At 30.0% G+C, this 26,553-nt stretch overlaps 1 protein-coding gene across 6 annotated transcripts in view; it reads left to right on the forward strand.

Annotated features, from left to right (window-relative positions):
* Pgant5 (polypeptide N-acetylgalactosaminyltransferase 5) overlaps window positions 1-17,255 on the forward strand; it is a 186,222-nt gene extending 168,967 nt beyond the window's left edge. For 5 of the 6 annotated variants that reach the window (XM_075297278.1, XM_075297276.1, XM_075297277.1 and 2 more), the window contains 6 exons: window positions 214-410; window positions 1,921-2,098; window positions 2,355-2,535; window positions 12,723-12,862; window positions 12,925-13,158; window positions 16,059-17,255. In XM_075297278.1, the coding sequence (XP_075153393.1) occupies window positions 214-410; window positions 1,921-2,098; window positions 2,355-2,535; window positions 12,723-12,862; window positions 12,925-13,158; window positions 16,059-16,205 (1,077 nt within the window). In that variant the 3' untranslated portion in view covers window positions 16,206-17,255. Of the gene's footprint in view, window positions 1-213; window positions 411-1,920; window positions 2,099-2,354; window positions 2,536-7,717; window positions 7,899-12,722; window positions 12,863-12,924; window positions 13,159-16,058 lie in introns of all 6 variants that reach the window. The other variant, XM_075297281.1, reaches the window with a different exon arrangement.
* The last annotated feature ends 9,298 nt before the right edge of the window (window positions 17,256-26,553 follow it).

Genomic DNA, 26,553 nt, shown 5'->3' on the forward strand with positions numbered 1-26,553 from the left:
AAAATAAGCATCAAGTATTCTTATACTTGTATTGTTTTTTTTTTTAGTATAATTCACTTATTTATTTAATTTACATATTTCTACAACCACATTTTACTCTTTTTTGAAATGCGTATGAATTTAATTTGATTTTTCTTTTTGCTCATTTCTTTTTTGTTTCATGTGGCTTTGGTGGCGATGGTGTGTATGGGAATTGATGTTGTATTACTAAAGGGTGAAGTTATCACATTCCTCGATGCACATTGTGAATGTACAGAAGGTTGGCTGGAGCCATTGTTGGCACGTATCGTGCAAAATCGTCGTACGGTTGTATGTCCCATAATTGATGTCATATCAGATGAAACATTTGAATATATAACAGCCTCGGATTCAACATGGGGTGGTTTCAATTGGAAACTAAACTTTAGATGGTAAGAATTTAAAAAAAAATGGAATACCAGTATCATTAAATATACAAAAAAAACCAAGCCCAACTTTGAATGAGCCTTTATACAAGAGTGGCCCGATAAGTACTTAGAGATTTATTTATCATCAAAGCCTCTATTTAACTCGATAAAATTGCCATAGTTGGTACATTTCTACCAAAAATGGTAGATTGATAGTATTCTTGATGTGTTGGTAGATTTGGCCAAATATTCCTCTCCAACTAGGAGGTACTTCACAAATTTTCTATAGAAATAAAATTTTGAGAAAAATTTCTATAGGAATAAAACTTTGACAAAATTTTCTTTAGAAATACAATTTTGAGAAAATTTTCTATAGAAATAAAATTTTGAGAAAATTTTTTATAGAAATAAAATTTTGAGAAAAAATTCTATAGAAATAAAATTTTGACAAAATTTTCTGTAGAAATAAAATTTTGACAAAATTTTCTATAGAAATAAAATTTTGACAAAATTTTCTATAGAAATAAAATTTTGACAAAATTTTCTATAGAAATAAAATTTTGACAAAATTTTCTATAGAAATAAAATTTTGACAAAATTTTCTATAGAAATAAAATTTTGACAAAATTTTCTATAGAAATAAAATTTTGACAAAATTTTCTATAGAAATAAAATTTTGACAAAATTTTTTATAGAAATAAAATTTTGACAAAATTTTCTATAGAAATAAAATTTTGACAAAATTTTCTACAGGAATAAAATTTTGACAAAATTTTCTATAGAAATCAAATTTTGAGAAAATTTTCTACAGAAATAAAATTTTGACAAAATTTTCTATAAAAATAAAATTTTGACAAAATTTTCTATAGAAATAAAATTTTGAGAAAATTTTCTACATAAATAAAATTTTGACAAAATTTTCTATAAAAATAAAATTTTGACAAAATTTTCTATAGAAATAAAATTTTGACAAAATTTTCTATAGAAATAACATTTTCTACAGAAATAAAATTTTGACAAAATTTTCTACAGAAATAAAAATTTGACAACATTTTCTATAGAAATCAAATTTTGACAAAATTTTCTATAGAAATAAAATTTTGACAAAATTTTCTATAGAAATAAAATTTTGACAAAATTTTCTATAGAAATAAAATTTTGACAAAATTTTCTATAGAAATAAAATTTTGACAACATTTTCTATAGAAATAAAGAAATAAATAGAAATAAGAAAATAAAATAAAATTTTGAGAAAATTTCTGTAGAAATAAAATTTTGACAAAATTTTCTATAGAAATAAAATGTTCAAAACTTTATTAAATTTAGAAATAAACTTTTGACAAACTTCATATTATGTCTTTCAGAACGTTCGGCCGTATTTATTTGTTCTTTATAATTTTTACTGTTCTTTTATACACCAAGTACTCATCGGGCCACCCTAGAAATTATGACTCCGTAATATTCCCAATGCTCTATGATTATATAGATTTTTGTTAAACATGTGTATATTTCCTCTTTACATTCATATAAATAGGTATCGTGTTCCTCAGAGAGAAATGGAAAGACGCAATAATGACCGAACAGCTCCATTGCGTACTCCCACCATGGCCGGTGGTCTTTTCTCAATAGATAAAGATTACTTCTATGAAATTGGTTCCTATGATGAAGGCATGGATATTTGGGGTGGTGAAAATCTTGAAATGTCATTCAGAGTAAGTTGTAAAGAAATACAAATACAAGGATTCTACACAATCCTTGTTAAAACCAAAAGAGTGTCTTTGTTTTTTTACAAAAATTATTTTTTTATTTTATTTTTTCAAAGTCCTGTTTTTTTTTTCATTATATAGCTTTATCGATAGTTTATATTTTTTTTTGTTTAATTTAATTTTAATCATATAATTTTCTTACGTTTTGTATTATTGAAATCTTCTTCTTTCTAAACACAAAAAAAAACGAAATTATCTTTAGATTTGGCAATGTGGCGGCATTTTAGAAATTATACCATGTTCCCATGTGGGTCATGTATTCCGTGATAAATCGCCATATACATTCCCCGGTGGCGTAGCAAAAATCGTTCTGCATAATGCGGCGCGTGTTGCCGAAGTTTGGCTGGATGAATGGCGAGATTTTTATTATGCCATGAGCACAGGTTCGATGTTTACTATTGAAATTGAGAAATACATACATACCGTATATAGTATAACATTATATTTGTTTTCAAAATTTCAAATTGTTTTCGCAAAAATAACCCCAAGCAAATAATAAAAATTTAAAAGATTTAGTTTCAAGCTTTTTTTTTTTTGAATAATTTTCAATAATTTATTTTATTACCACTAAAACCAAAATTATATACTTGACTAACAATCATTAAACAAAGAAAACCAATGAGAAATATTTTTGAAACGATTTTGAAAAATGTCGATCTCAGTCTTTTCGAAATATAGCGTAAGTTTCCTCCAATCCCAGTTGCCAAGTAGATCCTTGCGTAGTATGATGTGTCCTTTTAAATGACTAGCTTGTGATGCTTTGTAGAGGAGATTTGATGAATGACTGATTTTTTACGTCTGATTCGACTTTCGATATTTAAGTTAAAAGTCGATTTTTGCCAACATTAAAAGTCCAATTAACCGATTTTGTTTAGCACTTTGATTTCACTACCTTTAGTAATGCTTTTTAGATCTAGCCTAGTGTTTTGGCTAATCTAGAGAACTTTAGATCATTAACGACGTCGTAGATGACAGAGAATGAAGCAGCCGAGTTGTGCCGCCGATTTTAGCCACTACAACAACTCCGATGTCGACGACTTCGGGCCTACTGTCCCCATTCGATCCTACTGTTCCCCCACAGAGTCCTTTGGGCTTTCTGTTCCACCAGAGACAGAGACCTTCGGGCCTATTGTTCCACCACAGAGACTTTAAGGCCTTCTGTTCCACTACAGAGACCTTCAGGCCTTCTGTTCCGCCTACTATTCCCCCATATAGACTTTCGGGCCTACAGTTCGCTCGAAGACTAGCTAGTAGGGTAGTCGTCAGTAATACTAAAACCGACCGTAACCGATTACCGACCCCAGACGACTATCGCGCCACTACCGATACCGAAGATGTTACCACACCACTTCTACGAACTGTAGCTCGAAGACTAGCTAGTAGAGTAGTTTGCATGGTAGTCGTCAGTAATACTAAAACCGACCTAACCGATTACCAACCCCAGACGACTATCGCGCCACTGCCGATACCGAAACTGTTACCACACCACTTCTACAATAATCAACTATAGCCACACTGGCAACAGTCTGAAAACCGAAGATCTCATCAGCAGTTCCCAATCACCTACAAATCGATGAATACAAAATCATCGACGAACCGATGTTCTCCTCCACTACAGATTATAAATGAACCGAACTACAAATCAACTACCGAATTTTCTATAGAAATAAAATTTTGACAAAATTTCTTAGCAATAAAAATTTGACAAAATTTCTTAGCAATACAAATTTGACAAAATTTTCTATAGTAATAAAATTTTGACAAAATTTTCTATAGTAATAAAATGTTGACAAAATTTTCTATAGAAATAAAATTTTGACAAAATTTTCTATAGAAATAAATTGTTTACAAAATTTTCTATAGAAATAAAATGTTGACAAAACTTTCTATAGAAATAAAATTTTGACAAAATTTTCTATAAAAATAAAATTTTGACAAAATTTTCTATAAAAATAAAATTTTGACAAAATTTTCTATAAAAATAAAATTTTGACAAAATTTTCTATAGATATAAAATTTTTGACAAAATTTTCTATAGATATAAAATGTTGACAAAATTTCCTATAGAAAAAAATTTTAAACAAATTTCGTATAGAAATAAAATGTTGACAAAATTTCCTATAGAAATAAATCTGTGGCAAAATTTTCCCTAGAAATAAAATTTTGACAAAATTTCCTATAGAAATAAAATTTTGACAAAATTTTCTATAGAAATAAAATATTGACAAAATTTCCTATAGAAATAAAATGTTGACAAAATTTCCTATAGAAATAAAATTGTGACAAAATTTCCTATCGAAATAAAATTTTGACCACATTTCCTATAGACATAAAATTTTGGCAAAATTTCCAATAGAAATAAAATGTTGACAAAATTTGCTATTGAAATAAAATGTTGACAAAATTTCCTATAGAAATACAATTTTGACAACATTTTCTATAGAAATAAAATTTTGATAAAATTTTCTATAGAAATAAAATTTTGATAAAATTTTCTATAGAAATAAAATTTTAACAAAATTTTCTATAGAAATAAAATTTTGACAAAATTTTCTATAGAAATAAAATTTTGATAAAATTTTCTATAGAAATAAGATTTTGACAACATTTTCTATAGAAATAAAATTTTAACAAAATGTTCTATAGAAATAAAATTTTGACAAAATTTTCTATAGAAATAACATTTTGACAAAATTTTCTATAGAAATAAAATTTTGACAAAATTTTCTATAGAAATAAAATTTTGACAAAATTTTCTATAGAAATAAAATTTTGACAAAATTTCCTATCGAAATAAAATTTTGACAAAATTTCCTATCGAAATAAAATGTTGACAAAATTTCCTATAGAAATAAAATTTTGACAAAATTTCCTATCGAAATAAAATTTTGACAAAATTTCCTATCGAAATAAAATGTTGACAAAATTTTCTATAGAAATAAAATTTTGACTAAATTTTCTATAGAAATAAAATTTTGACAAAATTTCCTATCGAAATAAAATTTTGGCAAAATTTTCTATAGAAATAAAATTTTGATAAAATTTTCTATAGAAATAAGATTTTGACAGCATTTTCTATAGAAATAAAATTTTAACAAAATGTTCTATAGAAATAAAATTTTGACTAAATTTTCTATAGAAATAACATTTTGACAACATTTTCTATAGAAATAAAATTTTGACAAAATTTTCTATAGAAATAAAATTTTGACAAAATTTTCTATAGAAATAAAATTTGGACAAAATTTCCTATCGAAATAAAATTTTGACAAAATTTCCTATCGAAATAAAATGTTGACAAAATTTCCTATAGAAATAAAATTTTGACTAAATTTTCTATTACTTTTTTTGCGAAACGAAAACGTCCTAAGTAAGCCTGAAATATCGGGCTGCCACTATACCTAACCTTCCCCTGAAATGTTTATTGTTGTAATACTATAGCCAGTGAGAGGACTTTTAAGAACATGAAGTACTTAGAGATTCACCGCTTATCTTCGGTTATCTTTAATTGTCGCCCCCGCACTGACATTTAAATAAATTAAATCGTTTCTCAAATATTTCTCATTATATTTACCTAACACTATCATGCTTTTATTTCAATACATATACATATTAAAAATTAAAAAAAAAAAAACAACAATATAAACACATACATAATTATTTTGTTTGCATTTATTCAAAATTGTGTTTAATGAAGATATTATTATGTTTTGTTTTTATTATCTTTACAAATGCAAAATCTATAAAATTCAATTTAACATATTTGCGCAAAATAATGCACATTTTCACCAGCAATTTGTATGTAAGAAAAACAAATTTTGTTTTCTTGTAAAGGCGATTTTTTATTTTCATAAATGTCTATCACCATGGGATGATTTTTTTTTTAATCAATGTTTCTAACTCGAAATAAATGTTGAATTTTGTGCTCATATATAGTTTTTCTTTTACGAAAGTTTTTTTTTCCGTTGGATTTCAACAAACTCACCACCACGAATTCCACCATTGCAGACTGTTGATTTGGAACGTTGAAATGTTGTGTGTGTGTGTGTGTGTATGTGTGACAATAATGATGGCCAGCTATCCATCAAACCACCGATATGTTTTGAGAAATTTTATGGGAAATACGAATAAGAAATCCCATCCAAAATTTCCACTAACCACAAATCTAGTGAAAAACACACATTGCTAATGTTTTATTTCATATTGGTTGTATAGTATTCGTATAGATATAATTTTTTTTGTATCTAATCTTGAGTTTGAATGTTTTTTTTATTATTAAGTTTATTGTTTTAATTTATTTATCGTTTGTTCTCAATACTTATTGTTTTATTTATCACATTTGCTAATATCGTTTGATTAATTGCTACAGAGACTAGGCAATTTTGTCACTAATTCAGATATTAAATGAAATTTGTATTACATATTATATTCTTTACTACAATTATAATTAACATTTCCATTAGGAATAATTAATATTTAAATTCCAAAATTAAATTAATATGTCTACGGATTTCGCTATAAAATGGTTTTTGGAAGATCTTGAGTGGTATTTTGGTATAAAGATGAAAACTAAAATGAAAATTGTCTCAAAAAATATTAATTTCTTATGAATTATTTTTAATATTATTGTTATTTAACAGAATATTTTCTTGAATTTGTTAATTTTAAATTGTAACTTTTTACAAAAGCACAAAATATAGGTTGTAAAAATTTAAAATTAGGATATACTATCACCCCAAGTTTCAAAATTCGAAATCGCAAGAATTTATTTTTCTTGTAACGAGAAAATAGAGATCCTCTCGGACTCCTAAAAATTTAGAATTAGGATATACTATCACCCCAAGTTTCAAAATTCGAAATCGCAAGAATTTATTTTTCTTGTAACGAAAAAATAGAGATCCTCTCGGACTCCAATACAATTTTAATTTGAACTTCCCATTAAAGAGAAATATATTATTAAGATTTCAGTTTAAAAGTTTCTGGGTTAAGAAATTATGGCCAAACGAAAATTTTGCGACTTGCGATTCCGAAATTCGGAGCATGGAGGTATATAAGCTATTCAAATAAAAATAAATACCAGTTTAACAATTCAACTAATAACAGATATTTTATATTTAAAAAAAAAATAATGTTTTCCTAATCAAAAAAAAAAAAAATTATTTATTTTTATATATTTTTAAAGTGTAAAGTGATTCTTGGTATACTGAATATTTCTATCAAAATGCCACTCAAAGATAAAGAAAATGGTTTATTTTTCTCATAATCGAAAAAAAAAACTGAAATTCTTATTTTTTAACAATAATATTAACCATATCGATATATAAATAGGAATATTTTATTTTAAATCAAAATTTTCTCATAATTTGTTTTTTATTTTTATTTTCTTTCTTCTATCCTCATTATAAACCATTTATGATCAAAAAAATATATATAACAATAATGCCACTAAATCGCATTGTGGGGCTTTTTTGTGCTAAAATAAATCGAAAAAAAATCAAACAAACGCTAACAAATGATAACACTTGCATTTTAACCCATACCCATAAATACGTGCATACAAAATAGGTTTGGATGTGTGGCGGTATTTTAGAAATAGCACCATGTTCACGTGTTGGCCATGTATTTCGTAAATCGACTCCGTATACTTTTCCTGGCGGTACAACAGAAATCGTTAATCATAATAATGCTCGTCTGGTTGAGGTTTGGCTGGACGATTGGAAAGAGTTTTACTACAGTTTTTATCCAGGTTATAATAAAAAACATTCTCCTTCAAATCCTTTTAAATACCTGTCTCTCATAAGAAAATATTATATGATGAGTACACAGAAAAAAAATAAACAAAAATTAAAGTCTCTTTTCCCATTGATAATTTTCTTCAATAGATTGAAGTCTAACATGCTTAGTGTTCGACATACCTGTTTTTTTAATCTTAAAGAAAAAATTTTAATGGAAAGAGGGAACTTTATAACAAATATCCTTTTGAAAGAATATACAGTGAAACCTCTTACAAGTGAACACTCAGGGTCGCTTAAACTTTGGCCACATTTGGGAGTTGGCCACTTATGAGAGATTAACTTCAATGTGATAATATAGCAAATGTCTCACCAAAGTTGCACACTTTTGAGAGGTTGCCAGTTTCCAGAGTGTCTCAACTTGGGAGGTTTCACTGTATTTTATTTTTTTGTGTATTCCAAATCATTAAATTATACATACATGCATTTATATCACTAGACCCGATAAATCTCCACATTCTTGCGGCAGTTTGGTTGACCTAAATTAAGCAAATTTTTTGAAGATCTTTCTTAACCCATCCATTCATGTAGAGACAAAACTAAATTTCATTTTTGTAATTTTGATTAGAAATACATTTCGTTCACCCAACCCCTTTTCCAATTTTTGTCTTTTTGGTCTGCTCTGTATTATATTGTTACAAGAAAAAAAAACGTACTTTCATTTTTTTTACTCTTTACCAATTATCCTGTCCTTTTTAATTTTTTTTAATTAAATTAAGTTTTAATTTTATTGGTGTTGGTTTAACAAAATCTATGTACTATACATTAAGTTATCGTATTTGTATTGATTTATATTAAATTCATTTGCTGTTATACAAAAATATACTAAATGAAGCAGTTTCTTCAATTTAAAATTAATTGGATCAATTAATTTCCTGATTGAATTGAAACATTTTGTTTTTCATTTTTCATGTTGGCCTGATACCGAAACAGGCAATTCACGTCCAAATGCATTATATTTTACAATTATTAATTGAGCTTTATGGACAAATTTAGATTAAGGAACTTGATTAATAGAATCATTGAAAAGAAAACGCCAGATACAAATCCATACACGCCTAGACTGTACATGTTTCGGTTCGGGCGAATGAACCTTTCCACAGCCTTTAGTATAGATCTGGCTGGGATATATAACTCAATTTTGGGCCCTTTATGCTAACTCCTTATGGAGAAAACATCTAGGAACTTGCATTACTGCACTAACAAAACGAAATAAAAATAAGATTAAGGGACTTGATGTACAGTGGGAGTAAAGATGATTCATCTAGGAAAATTCCTAGATGTTTTCTTCATAAGGAGTTAGCATAAAGGGCTCAAAATTGAGTTATCTATCCCAGCCAGATCTATACTAAAGGTTGTGGAAAGGTTCATTCGCCCGAACCGAAACATGTACAGTCTAGGCGTGTATAGATTTGAATCTGGCGTTTTCTTTTCAATGACTCTATTAATAAAGTTCCTTAATCTAAATTAGTCCATGAAGCTCGATTAATAATTGTAAAATTTTGTTTTTCTATGTAAGTTGACTTGTGACAAAGCTTATCAAGTTTTTCTTCAACGTGATTTAATGTGAATTTTTATAAAACCTTCGATTCGATTTCGTTTTTGTCCATTGAATGTAAATTGAATATGGACCACAGTGGAATAATTTAAAAAGTCCGAATTAAAAAGTACGATTTTTTTTTAACAATTACATCATAAAAATATATTTCTATTTATTATTTTAATATAACATAGTTTGAAAAATACATCTTGCATAATATAACACATCAAAAATATATACTTTATCACATCCTTAAAAATACCATATAAATATTTTGATAACATTTGTAATTAAATAAAAACTATGAAAAAACTTTGCCCTTTTGTATATCAGTATAATGGATAAAAATATATTTGTATTTATTTCATGTATATGTATAAATATTGCATGTTTAATTAAATGTGTTTATGTTTTTCTTCTTTTGATTATTTTTAGTTTTTTTTTTTTTTTTTTTATTATTTAATTTTTTTTTAGTATGATTTCAGCTTTGTGTTGTGTCGTTTGTCGTCGTTTATCCCTCAATGTTTATTTGTTTTGCACATCACCACCGCAACTGTTATCCTGTTATGTTATTTTTTTTTTATCCTTCTCAATGTGTCTTCCCCTTGTATTTGTATTCCACATAAACATCCCCATGAGCACAAAAAGCAAACGCTTATTTTGTTTGTTTTATTTTAAACAAAACCAACATAAATGAAACTAAAGAAATGTTTAAATAATTGTATAATATTGTAAATGTATCAAAAATATGGTCGAAGTGGCATAAGAATGAAAATGGTAATGTTAAAGAAATGTAGTATACTTTTAGGTGCCGATACGATTTTGGTTTGCATACAGAATGCAACTTGCAACTGGTAATAGAGATTCAAACCAAATGATTTTTGGTATAGTACTCACGGTTTCCACTCGAGCCATAAATATTCCTCCAATATTTTGAGAAAATTTTACCAAAAAAAATCTACCAAACAAAAAAAACATATTTTGCAAATTTTTATATCTATAGAAAATTTTGTTAAAATTTTATTTCTATAGAAAATTTTCTCAAAATTTTATTTCTATAGAAAATTTTGTCAAAATTTTATTTCTATAGAAAATGTTGTCAAAATTTTATTTCTATAGAAAATTTTTTCAAAATTTTATGTCTATAGAAACTTTTGTCAAAAGTTTATTTCTATCGAAAATTTTGTCAAAATTTTATTTCTATATTGTTTTGTTTTTTTTTATTTCTATAGAAAATTTTGTCAAAAGTTTATTTCTATCGAAAAATTTGTCAACATTTTATTTCTATAGAAAGTGTTGTCAAAATTTTATTTGTATAGAAAATTTTGTCAAAAGTTTATTTCTATAAAAAATTTTGTCAATATTTTATTTCTACAGAAAATTTTGTCAAAATTTTATTTCAATAGAAAATTTTATCAAAATTTTATTGCAATAGAAAATTTTGTCAAAATTTTATTTCTATAGAAAATTTTGTCAAAATTTTATTTCTATAGAAAATTTGTGAAGTACTCCGTTTTCTCTGGAAACTAGAAATTAAAAGTACAAAGATATTCATATAGACCTAGATTTTTTATGATTTTTATGAAAATTGTAGAAAAAAATCGAAAAATCCATATCCAAAAATTTTATTTCTATAGAAAATTTTACCAAAATTTTATTTCTATAGAAAATTTTGTCAACATTTTATTTCTATAGAAAGTGTTGTCAAAATTTTATTTGTATGGAAAATTTTGTCAAAAGTTTATTTCTATAGAAAATTTTACCAAAATTTTATTTCTATAGAAAATTTTGTCAAAATTTTATTTCTATAGAAAATTTTATTTCAATAGAAAATTTTATTTCAATAGAAAATTTTGTCAACATTTTATTTCTGTTGAAAATTTTGTCAAAATTTTATTTCTATAGAAAATTTGTGAAGTACTCCGTTTTTTCTGGAAACTAGAAATTAAAAGTACAAAGATATTCATATAGACCTAGATTTTTTAAGATTTTTGTGAAAATTGTAGACAAAAAATCGAAAAATCCATCTCCAAGGGCTTATTTTTTAAGGCGTAAAAAGTCGAAAGTTGTTCTGACCAAAATTGTAAAGATTTAAAAGAGCAACTTTTACAAAATGTTTATATCGGCAAAAGTTGACATTTTTGAAATTGGAAATATATGAATTATTTAACGATTCTAGAGGTGAACATCTCAGATTAGGTTAGGTAAAGTGGTAGCCCGTTATTTCAGGCTCACTAAGACTATTCAGTCCATTGCGATACCTCTCTCTTTTCACTTAGTGCCCCCTTAATTACTTTTGGGAATTTTGCAAGACATCAAGAATAACTAAGTCTGAGGAGATTACGGCAGCTTTACAAATCTTTAAATTTTTAAATCATCTTTAAACATCCTGCAGTGGCCTAAGTAAACTCTTTACGGTTTGGACCTATCTATTTTAAAATCCAGAAATCTACATAATTTCACACATTCTAAGTGAGCATAAAAATTTCTATCGGACTTTGCGTACCACTTTCTGACATAGTTCTAAGGATTTCACTACGTCTCTAGTCTTATTTCAGCTATATTGCAAAGAGTTACTAAAGACTAAACCGAAAAAATAAATTTTTAAGGGAAAATCTTACATTTTACATTAAAAGTTTGTTTAGTTTATATGCGAATACGTTGGTTATCAAAAGTATTTTCAAATTATTGGCCTGAAAATTCATTCAAATTTTAAAAATGTTTGAGGGTGGGAAAATTTGTCTACACTCCGAATTAAATAGCAAAACAAAAACTCCTTCTTACAGAGTTTTCTTCGTCACACTTCATCATACTAATATTTTTGATCATTACTCTTGAATTATTTTAAACATTTCCGAAAAAAATTAGTTGGAAATTTCACCACTTGCATTTGACTACAACAAAATACATACATATTTAAATGTCAAGTCTTTGTTATCACATCGTAAAGAAAGCGTAAATATCTGTAAATACATAGAGAACAAAAAATATGCAAAAACAAATCCGAAAATAAATGCACTCAAAATATAAAATAGAAAATAATGAAAAAGTTTGCACTAACACCAAACCAAAGTAATTCATATTCACAAATATCTCGCATACACTCACACAAATATAAATATCATAAATAATTACAAAATATATTATATAAGAGATTTTTAATAATTTTTCTTTCTCTCCTTTTACAAATTACTTTTAATTACCCCAAAAAAAAAAAAAATAAAATAAAAAACAACAGGTGCTCGAAAGGCTTCCGCTGGTGATGTTAGTGAACGTCGTGCTATGCGTGAACGTCTGAAGTGTAAATCATTCCGTTGGTATTTGGAAAATATATATCCCGAAAGTTTAATGCCTCTGGATTACTATTATTTGGGTGAAGTAAGTTATAGATGAGAGATATTGAGAATCCTATTTTTAATAATTTTCCTTTCTTTTTCAAGATTCGTAATGCAGAACTTGAAACCTGTTTGGATACAATGGGTCGTAAATATGGTGAAAAAATAGGCATGAGTTATTGTCATGGTCTTGGTGGCAATCAAGTATTTGCCTACACAAAACGTCAACAAATCATGTCCGATGATTTGTGTTTAGATGCTTCACAGTCCCTGGGCCCTGTGAATATGGTGCGTTGCCATAATATGGGTGGCAATCAAGAGTGGGTCTATGACGCAGAGGTAAGTTTGGTTGTTTCTTGGTTTACTACTATCAAAATGGACCGGTGTCCAAAAATCTTATTTTGCAAAATTTCATTTCAATAGAAAATGTCAGAATTTTATTTCAATAGAAAATTTTGTCAAAATTTTATTACAATAGAAATTTTATTTCAATAGAAAATTTTGTCCAAATTTTATTTCAATAGGAAATTTTGTCAAAATTTTATTTCAATAGAAAATTTTGACAATTTTTTTTTTATAGAAAATTTTATTTCTTGTCAAAATTTTATTTTTGCAGAAAATTTTGTCAAAATTTTATTTCAATAGAAAATTTTGTCAAAATTTTATTTCAATAGAAAATTTTGTCCAAATTTTATTTCTATAGACGATTTTGGCAAAATTTTATTTCTATAGACGATTTTGTCAAAATTTTATTTCTATCGAAAATTTTGTCAACATTTTATTTCTATAGAAAATTTTGTCAACATTTTATTTCTATAAATTTTGACAAAATTAATAATCAGAATAAAAATTTTATTTCTATAGAAAATTTTGACAAAATTTTATTTCTATAGAAAATTTTGAGAAATTTTTTTGTAGAAAATTTAGTGAAAATGTTATTTCTTATCAAAATTTTATTTTTGTAGAAAATTTTGTCAAAGTTTTGTTTCTATAGAAATTTTTGTCAAAGTTTTGTTTCTATAGAAAATTTTGACAAAATTTTATTTCTATAGAAAATTTTGACAAAATTTTATTTCTATAGAAAATTTTGACAAAATTTTATTTCTATAGAAAATTTTGACAAAATTTTATTTCTATAGAAAATTTTGACAAAATTTTATTTCTATAGAAAAATTTGACAATTTTTTTTATAGAAAATTTTGTGAAAATTTTATTTCTTGTCAAAATTTTATTTCTTTATTTGGATTGTTGATCTGTGTTTAACTATATTTTTGGTTTTAGTCCAGCTCAAGGTCATTAATGAAAAAACTTCAGATGTTTTTTATTCGAGTTTTACTTTATTGAAGCCAATATTTCGATTTGACATCGTCATAAAACAGTAAAGTGCAATTTCACTCTTGTTTTATTTAATTACCTGGCCCTGATGAAGATTGACGATGTCAAGTCGAAATATTGGCTTCAATAAAGTAAAACTCGAATAAAAAACATCTCGAGTTTTTTCATTAATGACCTTGAGCTGGACTAAAACCAAAAATACATTTTATTTCTATAGAAAATTTTGACAAAATTTTATTTCTATAGAAAATTTTGACAATTTTTTTTTATAGAAAATTTTGTGAAAATTTTTTTTCTTGTCAAAATTTAGTGTTAAAATTTAGTAGAAAATTTTGTTTCTATTAATGAATTGCAAAATGTACCAAAACATTAAAAATTCTACCAATGTACCGAGCAGTAAAAAATCTACCATTTTTGGTAGAATTCTACCAGCTGTGGCCAACGTGGTTTGCAGTCCTTTTTAAGCCATTCTTCCTTTAAAAATGACGAAGCATCAAACAACTCGGGCCAAATATAATCTACCAAAATTTGGATAAAATTTTACCAAAAAAACTACCAAACAAAAAATCTTATTTTGTAAAATTTTATTTCTACAGAAAATTTTGACAAAATTTTATTTCTATAGAAAATGTTGACAAATTTTTATCAAACAACTCGGGCCGTAAATAATCTACCAAAATTTCGAGAAAATTTTAAAAAATCTTATTTTGCAAAATTTTATTTCTATAGAAAATTTTGACAACATTTTATTCCTATAGAAAATTTTGACAAAAAAAATGTGGTCAAAATTTTATTTCTTGCCAAAATTTTATTTCTATAGAATATTTTGTCAAAATTTTATTTTTGTAGAAAATTTTGTCAAAATTTTATTTCTATTTATGAATTGCAAAATCTACTAAAACATTAAAAATTCTACCAATCTACCAAGCAGTAAAAAATCTAACATTTTTGGTAGAATTCTACCAACATGGTTTGCAGTCCTTTTTAAGCCATTCTTCGTTTAAAAAGAATGAAACGTCAAACAAAAATGGCTTAAAAAGCAGATTTCTCTCAGCATCTCACTGCACAATGGCCACCAAAATCTCGATATCTCAATCCTTTGGATTTTTGTCTGAAAATGTCAATCATCCAAAGGCGGCGTTTCGCCGAGATTGAGCCAAAAAGGCGCAAAGCCACTTTCGTGCAGCTTGTAATGACTTTTTCCAGTCGTTTGAAGGCCATAATTCGTACCCAAGGTTAGGTTAGGTGGCAGCCCGATGTGTCAGACTCTCTTAGACTATTCAGTCCATTGTGATACCACATTGGTGAACTTCTCTCTTATCACTGAGTGCTGCCCGATTCCATGTTAAGCTCAATGACAAGGGACCTCCTTTGTAGCCGAGTCCGAACGGCGTTCCACATTGCAGTGGAACCACTTAGAGAAGCTTTGAAACCCTCAGAAATGTCACCAGCATTACTGAGGTGGGATAATCCACCGCGGAAAAACTTTTTGGTGTTCGGTCGAAGCAGGAATCGAACCCACGGCCTTGTGTATGCAAGGCGGGCCACCTTGTGTATGCAAGGCGGGCCACCTTGTGTATGCAAGGCGGACCACGATGGCTCCCAAGATATGTTAGCAAATTCGAACAAATCTAAACTGATTCTAAAATTAAATGTTATTTTCGATACTTTCCTACATTTGAACAAATATACAAAAATGAAAAAAATATAGCACTTTACTTTGTTGCATTACAGTCACCATGCAGATCTATTCAAGTTTAATAAAAAAATTTAAATTTCCCCAATTTTTCTTTTTTTTTAAGAAGAGCTTTTATCCCAAACAAAATTTTCAACCCTGTTTTTTTTGTGTAAATCTACTGAAGTTTAATTAAAAAGTTGAATTTTCATTCTCTTTCTATTTTTAGGACAAATCAATACGGCATACAAATACTGGCAACTGTCTGCAGCGGCCATCAAGAGAAGATCCGACAACACCTTTGTTGCGTCCTTGTAACTATTCACGAGGGCAACAGTGGCTCATGGAGTCAAAGTTTAAATGGCAAGCTCATTAGTTGTAAATTTAGTTGTTGTTGGTTTATTATTATTTTTTCTTTTTTATTATATAATATAAAATTATTTTAGCTAGGCCATTCAAAAAATATATATATATTCCAATATTTTTATTTTCCCCTGAAAGCTGAGTTACTTGTAAAATTTACAGTTATCTCTTATGTATTATTTTTTGATTTTTGACTTTTTTTAAATATTTATTACAAAAATTAATATGATTTTGTTTATACACAACTAAATGATAATATAATATTATCTAAAATATTTAAGAATTTTTATTTTTTTTTATTTAATTTTTTTTAATTAAAAATATATTTAAAAAAAGAAGAAAAAACATATCCTAAGTTAAACAAAACAAAAACCACATTAGAAATCATAGATTTATATGAATAATTTAATATGACTTTAAGTTTTATTATTGTAAAATTGTTTTTGTTTTAGTTAAAACAAAAAAACTATACTGAGAATATAGGCAAAAATATCCAACATGAAATATCACGATTTTTTATATAAATATTTATATTTATAAAAAAACTAAAATAGATAAAATACAAGAAAATGCAACACAAAATAAGTCATTGACATTCGATTTTTAAGCATTCTCTTTTATACATATATACATATATAATATACACGCATACAATACCTACTAATAACATTACACAAAACCTAAATGGAACCATACTATGATTACAAATACAAAACAGCATACATACAATACATAAAACAAATGTGTCTTCCCTTTATTAATTTAATTTTTTTTTATTTATAATTTTAAATTAAATCATATGTGAGATGTTGTACGATGAAATGTAGTAAAGTGAGATAAATATTTAGTGCTAAGTATAACTCTTCGTATAGTCTCTACGTACATTTATATATAAATACATACATACGCATATGCTATACATATTTTTTATTTTAATTAAAAAGAAAAACTTTGTATAAATATTATTATTATTAATAATTGTAGAAAAAAAACGAAAAATATATATAAAACTTCCTAAAGACAAATAAACAAAATATAAAATGCTATGTATTAATTGCTAAAATATATATTTTTTTAATATATAATTTGATTTTATTTTACTTCTTCAGTTATGGTTCAAGTTTTTTTTTTAACATCGGTTTCAATTTTTAAATCTGACTGCAAACGACTTCCCTTCATATGCAAAAAAGTTAAAGTAAACTTTAAACCTACTTTTTCCAGTAGGAATTAATATTTCGGGTTTGGAGAACAAACACAAATATTAATCATCGAAAATCGCTTTATTGTTTTTCAAAATATTTCCCCTTTAAGATCTATACACTTTTGCGTTTGATCCAATTGTCGAAACACGTTTGCCACTCTGATTTAGGTATCTGCAAAACATGCATTCTGAATGCATCAACCGGTGCCGAAAAAAGTTGAGCTCTCATTTCATTTTTTATGTACGGAAATAAAAAGAAGCCATTCGGTGCCAAGTCAGGACTATACGCCTTCCGCGGTTGGTTTTCCTGAATTGTGGAATGGTTGTGTACCACTCAGTTTCCCGGCCGTGGTGCAATGATTAGCTTTCTCGTCTTAAATACAAACGACCATGAGTTCCAGTTTCGACCTAAAAGATTTTCAAATCCTCTCTAAGTGTTTTCACCGTAATTTGAAACGCTGTTCGGACTCAACTATAAAAAGGAGGTCCCTTATCATTGAGCTAAATATAGAATAAAAGAAAGAAATTTACCACAAGCTGTGTTGCCAGTATTTTTCTGGCTCTTGAATTCCTCACAAAAATCCCAAATACATTTTGACAATTTAAACAAAATAAATAAATAAAGCAAATGGCTCTGCTATAGAAAATCAGTAATAATTTCAAAATTTAAAATTTTGTCCAATCCAGCAAGCAAGATCAAAATTTCTAACCAAAACACCAAGAGACTGGTGACGTCTTCAAAATTCTGGAGATATGAAGATGGGAGTTCGGTCACCTTGTATTTATGAACGAAAATTTACTTCTAAATATTCAAGTAGTAAAATTGGGTGGTAGACACGTTGCCAAAGTTGCTGGAATTCTACCAGAAATGGTAGATTTTTTATTGTTTGGTAGACTGGTCGAATTTTTGATGTTTTGGTAGATTTTGCAAAGAGGTACTTCATTTTCTATATAGAAATAAAATTTTGACAAATTTTTCTATAGAAATACAATTTTTACAAAATTTAATATAGAAATAAAATTTTGACAAAATTTTCTATAGAAATAAAATTTTGACAAAAATTTTATATAGAAATAAAATGTTGACAAAATTTTCTATAGAAAATTTTTTCTATAGAAATAAAATTTTGACAGAATTTTCTATAGAAATTATATTTTGACAAAATTTTCTATAGAAATAAAATTTTGCCAAATTTTTCTATAGAAATAAAATTTTGACAAAATGTACTAGAGAAATAAAATTTTGACATAATTTTCTAGAGAAATAAAATTTTAACAAAATTTACTAGAGAAATAAAATTTTGACATAATTTTCTATAGATATAAAATTTTAACATAATATTAGGTTAGGTTAGGTTAGGTGGCAGCCCGATGTATCAGGCTCACTTAGACTATTCAGTCCATTGTGATACCACATTGGTGAACTTCTCTCTTATCACTGAGTGCTGCCCGATTCCATGTTAAGCTCAATGACAAGGGACCTCCTTTTTATAGCCGAGTCCGAACGGCGTTCCACATTGCATTGAAACCACTTAGAGAAGCTTTGAAACCCTCAGAAATGTCACCAGCATTACTGAGGTGGGATAATCCACCGCTGAAAAACTTTTTGGTGTTCGGTCGAAGCAGGAATCGAACCCACGACCTTGTGTATGCAAGGCGAGCATGCTAACCATTGCACCACGGTGGCTCCCTTATAATATTCTATAGAAATAAAATTTTGACAAATTTTTCTATAGAAATAAAATTTTGACAAAATTTTCTATAAAAATAAAATTTTGACAAAATTTTCTATAGAAATAAAATTTTGACAAAATTTTCTATAGAAATAAAATTTTGACAAAATTTTCTATAGAAATAAAATTTTGACAAAATTTTCTATAGAAATAAAATTTTGACAAAATTTTCTATAGAAATAAAATTTTCGTTTTGTTTGTTATTGTTGGCTTCTCTTCAATCCTTATTGTTGTTTTTGATCTCAGCTTAAAGCCATGCATTGACTAAACTACAAGTGTAGCTTAACCAACAGAGGAAAAGTATGCTTGTCAAATTTATTTGGGCAAAGCCCTATAGACTGCAAGATGGTTGGATGTACAGCTGTTTCGGAATTACCACATTCCTCATTAGCATCCTCTACTTGCAGCAAAACTATCAACCAATTATCAGAATAAATTCGGGTAATTCACTCAACCCAAAGTGAACTAAACTTGAACCTCCCGAAAAAGGGTTTGATAGTCGGCTACTGCCTAAACAAATTTGCCAGCATATCTCTTTTCCTTTCCTTTCCTTAGAAATAAAATTTTGACAAAATTTTCTATAGAAATAAAATTTTGCCAATTTTTTCTATAGAAATAAAATTTTGACAAAATTTACTAGAGAAATAAAATTTTGACATAATTTTCTAGAGAATAATTTTCTTTAGAAATAACATTTTGACAAAATTTTCTATAGAAAAAAAATTTTGACAAAATTTTCTATAGAAATAAAATTTTGACATAATTTTCTATAGTAATAAAATTTTGTTACAAAAGATTAAACTGATTTCTCGAAACCCCCCCACCCCCCACAAAAATCTCCAAATTTATGGAAATTTCCCAAGTCCCCAACTCAGAAATTTCTTCCCTATTAACGAAAAAATATCCCCAATTTGGGGGAAAATCCCCAACACTGGCAACACTGACCACAAGGACGGAATAGTGTAAATTCGCCTATGTTTAGACAAGGCTTGTAAAATATGGCAACTTTTTTCGCATTTTGCTCGCAATATGAACATTTCTGTTTTTGTAAAAAAGGCAGCAGTTTGAATGAAAATGGTTCGAATCTTGTTGTGAAAATTATGCCGCGCAAATTGAGGGCATTTATTATCACTGCCGAACAGCGAGAATACTGAGATTGCCCAGAAAAGTTGAATGTAGACTAATTTCAAGATTGTCATCCATACAAACAAACGTAAATGGTACTTACATTTTATAACTTTTGTTTTATTTTTATTTTCTACCTTTTGATCCGTTGAATTCTTTTCTTCCTATTAAAAAGATAACATTATTTTAGGTTGCTGAGAGCATTTTAAAATAGTTTCAATAAACCATTAGAATGAGAGGTTTATCTCCCACTCTGTAATACTGGGCCTATTAAGGTGTTTCGCACAAAAATTTGTTATTCATAAAAGCAAAAATATTTGCGAACATTTGTCAACTGATCGAATTCGTAGGACTATTTACCAAGCACAGATGAATTAGAGACGTTGAAATAAAGTATTTTAAACTTAGAAAATAAACGTTTATTAAATATAATGAGATACAAAAGGTCTTTAATTCTTATTCGTTGTCAAGACGGTGTTCTAATAATGTTTTTGTACAACCGCTTCGTTGCTCGTTCACTCGTCAACTGTCGCTTATTCAAAAATTACATGGCTGTACATATGCGTAGGCTCATCACGGTTGCATAGAATGGTATTGATCCTAGGGTCACTTGACAATTCGGCCAATTCTGACCCGAAGTCGCCCTCGACTTCATCTTCGTCCGGTATATCCAGTTCGGGAGAAAACTCACACCATCTTTTCATCTTATCGGAACTAAATACAGAGGAAAACTTTCGCGAAGTGATGTTTATCCCAGGGACATCCTCAATCAAATATCGGTCGCTTCCAAGCTCTCGTACAACGATGTAAGGGCCTCTAAATTTGGGTTCTAATTTACGGGACTCCCCAGTGGCTTGCGGTTCGTTTTGTATAAGGACTAAATCACCCTCTACATACGTAGTTGGTCGTGAATGCTTGTTATCGAAGCGCTGCTTCCATCGCTGTCTCTCGGTCTTGATATTCCGGAGAGCTTCGTCTCGTTTTTCGGTGATGTTAATCTCTTCTGTGGTGACGTCATCGTGTATAGCGGCGATTATACGGTTCTGTATTAGGTCGATGGGTTTATAATCTAAAATCAACTCGTTAGGACTATAACCCGTAGTCGAATTTCGCGTAGAATTGATTGACCACTGCAAAACATGTAGGGACAAATCCCAATCTTTCGGCTCCTCTGTGGTCGTACGCAGAAATGACAGTATTGTTTGGTTGATTCGTTCAACCTGGCCATTAGCCCTGGGCGTACGGACAGCATTTTTAATATGTTGAATATTATGAGTGTTACAATATTCCTCGAACATCTTCGATGTGAATGCCGTTCCTCGATCCGATATTATACGACGTGGTAATCCAAAATAACTAGTAAGTTCATTCAATATACATATAACTGGCGGGGTCTTCGTACTTCGTACAGGCTTCACAACAGCAAATTTGGTAAATGCATCCGCGATAGCCACTATATGTGTATATCCACGTTTACTTCTCACAAACGGTCCCAGGTGGTCGATATGTATTTGCCTAAATGGTAATGGTTCGATATCTCCATGATGTAGCCTTCCTTCCGTTTTTCCACCTTTCGCTTTGTTGTAGCAACATTCGACGCACGCTGCAATATATTCTCGCATGTATTTCCGCATACGAGGGAACCAAAATGTACTTTCAAGCCTCTCCAGACTCTTCTCTAAACCATAGTGGCCAATATCATCATGGCAGTATTTGGCTATCCTCCACCGTATAGCTTTTGGTATTACCAACCTTGCACCGTCTAGCGTTTTTCGATAAAGGCGATGATTTTGTAAAACGTAATCCTGTCTAATTTGCTTACTTTGCTCAGATTTTATTTCGTCTCGTAGAACCAATATAATGTTTTTCAAATTATCGTCTCTAAGCTGCATCGTCAGAATCCAATCATCGCTGTTGACCTTAATATTTAATATAAATCCAGCTGGCTCTATCTCCTGCGGCATCAAGTCTGGTGATCTGCTCAAGGCGTCAACATGGGCCATACGTGTGCCCTCTCGGTGAACAAAAGTACAATCAAACTCCAAAAGTTTCATCAGCCATCGTGCTACTCTTGGAACTAGTTCCTTCGTTGATTTAACCCTCGTTATAGCTGCACAATCGGTAATCACACAGAACGGCTTCCCAAGCAGATATATACGAAAACGTTCTAAAGTATCTACAACGGCCAAGACTTCAAGTTCGTAGCTATGATATTTTGCCTCAGCGTCTGAACAGTGGCGACTAAAATAGAACACAGGATGCCAACCTCCTTCACTCGACTGAAGTAGGACACCGGCCAAGCCCAAACTACTTGCGTCTGTATGCACTTGATGATCAGCATGCATATCGTAGATCGCCAGCACTGGTTCGTTGCAAAGAATATCTATCAGCTGTCGAAAAGCATTCTCTTGCTGTTCTTCCCATCGGAATTTGTTCTCCTCACTCTTCCTTGTCAGCAACGTTAGAGGTTTCGTCACAGTGGCATAATTCGGCACAAATTTTCGGAAAAAGTTCGTCAGTCCAAGGAACCGCCGGACTTCAGTCACATTCGTTGGTGTTCGAAAATTTCTTATAGCGCTTACCTTTTCTTCACCAGGCGATATTCCTGTTTCACTGACTATGTGACCCAAATAATTTATCCTCTCCGACAGGAACGAACATTTTCCTAAGCGTAAGGTGAGTCCACATTTCTTGAGAATATCCAAAAATCTTCGTAGCCGGTCTAATCCTTCGTTGATGGTCTCACTGGGAATTATAACGTCATCCAGATAAGCCAATACTTCACCAGCATTCATTTGCTCTACCACGCGATTCATCGTTGCTTGGAAAACTGATGGCGCATTCACCAAACCAAACGGCATTCGGTTGAATTCAAAATGGCCATCGGACGTCACAAACGCAGTGAACTTCTTTGATTCCTCCTCAATTTCTATCTGGTGATAACCCATGCGAAGATCAAGCGTAGTAAAATAACGGTTACCAGCCAATTGTGCAATTTGCTCGTCCAGCACAGGCATCGGGTGTGGTATACGCACGGTAACTTCGTTGAGACGTCTATAATCTATACAAAGACGGTGTTCGTTGTTCCTCTTTTCGACTAGGACAATACCAGATGCATACGGTGATGAGGATTTTCTAATAATATCGCTTTCAAGTAGATCCTTTACAATTTGGTTGACGATGGTACGTTTGGCAAATGCAATTCTGTACGGTTTGACACATATCGGCTCTTTGGTGGTAACTTGAATCTCCATTTTAACTAAATTACATTTGCCTAATTCTTTTGCCTTTTCAGAAAAACAATCTCGGTGCTCATGAACAATATTGTGTAGTCGTTTATTTTCGTCGAGTGTCAAATTATCATTTGATTTTATCGCCTGAACGTTCTGCATCCAGCACTCATTTCCTTCAATAATTGTTCGCTTACCCTCTTGGCACAACAAATCTCTACCAACCAAAATGTCAGAAGGAATCATATCATCTTCAACAATGAAAAGTTCAATATCATACTTTGCTTCGTCGAACGTTAGCATTGTCTTTATCTTTTCGCGACACTTGAATTGTCCTCCGGCAAAACCATTGAAAATTATATTACATTCCGTAAAATCTCCCAAACGCATCGCCACAGATCTCTTTATTAAACTTCGGTCACTACCAGAGTCAATGAATCCATCACAATCGATTCCGTTGATTTTCACAAGTTTTCTTAATTTACCTTTTGACTCCGATGTGCTGTCGGCAATTTTGTTTACATTTGCTGTCGATTGGTGTTTTGATGGGCAATCAGCTGATCGATGTGTTGTTCGATTGCATGTTGCGCATCTCTCTTTCTTTTGTGGCTCCGGGCAATTTGCAGCAAAGTGGCCTTGCTTACCACAATTAAAACATTTAAATTGGTTCGTTTTTGGGTCCGTTTTTATTTCCACGTCGTCGCTTGTTCTTTTCGGTTTATTCTGTACCGACGTCAAAACATTTCTTACCTGGTTGTAGCTGCAATATGCATTAATGTCGCTTATCAACTGGTTGCACGTATGGTAGTCATTGGAAATCTTTTGCTTTAATCCAGGATCGTTGATTCCATTTACAATATGTCTGGCAATAGCGGACTCAGACAAGTTGCCTTTCTTTCCCAATGCACACATTCTGTAATAATACTCTTGGGGCGTTTCTCGAGGTTGTCGTGTCGTTCGAGACATTCGAATGTGCACGTCGGCAGCATTTTCATTATACGGAAAATCGGATAAAAAACGATTAACAAATTGAGGCCAAGATAAAAATACTTCTTGCAGCGAATCCACCCAGTATTTGGCCGGTCCATACATCTTTTGTTGTACCGCAAATATTACAGACGAGTCGTCCCAATTATAAGCGTTTTTCAACAACTCCACTCGTTTAACAAATTGCGTTGAGTTTACAGACTCCTCAATGGACGGATTAAATTCTGGTAGCAGTTGAATAATTTCCCTAATATTTCCATATGGGCTGTTTTGTAACATAACTTGCTGCGGTATTTGTTGCACAAATGTATTGTATCGTGGTGGTGCGAAAGCATTGGCGGAAAAAATCGGTGTTTGATTGTAGATCGTTGTAATCGGCGGTTGATGGTATATGGGCAGTTGACTATAATTCGTTGTTATCGGTGGTGGTACATATCGTGGTATCGAATTTATCGGTGTATTGACGTTAACACAATTCGTTGTGAAATTCGTTGTTGGCAGCATATCTGCATTTGTTACTAACGGCTGGCTAAACGTACCAGCAACACTGTAAACATTCTGACCATACGTAGACGTTGTTGGATTTATGCATGTCGTTGCATGTTGCGATCTTTGAACTTGCAATGATGTCGTTAACGGCTGGACATTCGTTGGAAGCGTAGTTTGAGTCGTTGTTACCGATGAACTCATTTGGACAGCATGCAAATTATTTCGTGAATCTGGTCGTATTGCATCAGCAATGTCGTCATGCACCACGTTTGGTACACTCAATCGCCTTTCGGGCGATTGCTTGCTGCATACATTTGGTCGTGACCCTTCTGGTGTCTTATAAGTATCCACCGGAGACGATGCACCCGATGGTTCAAACTCCTCCTGTCCATATCGTTGTATCATTGAGCGTGTTCCGTTTACAATATTCTCCAAACGAGAAATTCGTTCTTGAATAACATCTGTTGCTGCAAAATATTGCGTGTCTTTAGCGGCAATGCCTTCTAGTCGTTCGATCAATTGCTTTTTGTTGCCGGAATGAGACATTCCCATTTCTCTGCACTTTTCTTGCAGTTGCTTCACCTTGAGTCGATGCAAATTATCCATTTCGTAGAATTCGTTTTCACTTTGGACAACTGGCTTCAATCCCACTTCTGAGAAAAATGTCAACTGATCGAATTCGTAGGACTATTTACCAAGCACAGATGAATTAGAGACGTTGAAATAAAGTATTTTAAACTTAGAAAATAAACGTTTATTAAATATAATGAGATACAAAAGGTCTTTAATTCTTATTCGTTGTCAAGACGGTGTTCTAATAATGTTTTTGTACAACCGCTTCGTTGCTCGTTCACTCGTCAACTGTCGCTTATTCAAAAATTACATGGCTGTACATATGCGTAGGCTCATCACGGTTGCATAGAATGGTATTGATCCTAGGGTCACTTGACACATTTTTCTTCATTCGTTAGTTGAAGCAGCGAACATTTTTCTCTCCTGGAATAACAAACAAATTCTGCTGAATTAGCAAACTTGTTTGCTTACAATTTTTGAAAAATAACTGCTGAAATATCATACTGAATTTGTTGAAATAGCTGATTTTTTTTGTCCCGGCAACAACCTTATTCATTTTTTACCTAAAATAAAATCAGGCTTTTGTAGACCAGCAATATATGTATGTGACTGCCGATGACTGTGACACATGAGATTTGGTGGTCCAGGACAAATATTTCTGCTGGCCACATTTTCATAGAGTTTTAGCATTTGTTGAAACACTGCATTCAGTGTCTGCTATTAGTCTAGTCTTTTTCTATAAGTATAAGATGTTTGTGGGCAAGAAACGAAACAAATTTTCAAATCTACATATTGTGAAAAAAAAGACAATAATAAATTCGAATTTTGAAATATGTTACAATCCTTGCGAAAATGTTTATATACACTAAAAAAAATTATTCATAGCAATAAAACAAAAAAATACTAAAACTGCAGTTTTTGTCTGCTGAAAAAGGAAAAACGGACAATGAGTTATTTTAACAAACATCCGTTGGTGAAACAATAATCCTTTTTGAACGCCAACGATTTTGGCTTTGCTGTGAC

The sequence above is a fragment of the Haematobia irritans genome, chromosome 2 (assembly GCF_050003625.1).
Source record: "Haematobia irritans isolate KBUSLIRL chromosome 2, ASM5000362v1, whole genome shotgun sequence".
NCBI classification, from domain to species: domain Eukaryota; kingdom Metazoa; phylum Arthropoda; class Insecta; order Diptera; family Muscidae; genus Haematobia; species Haematobia irritans.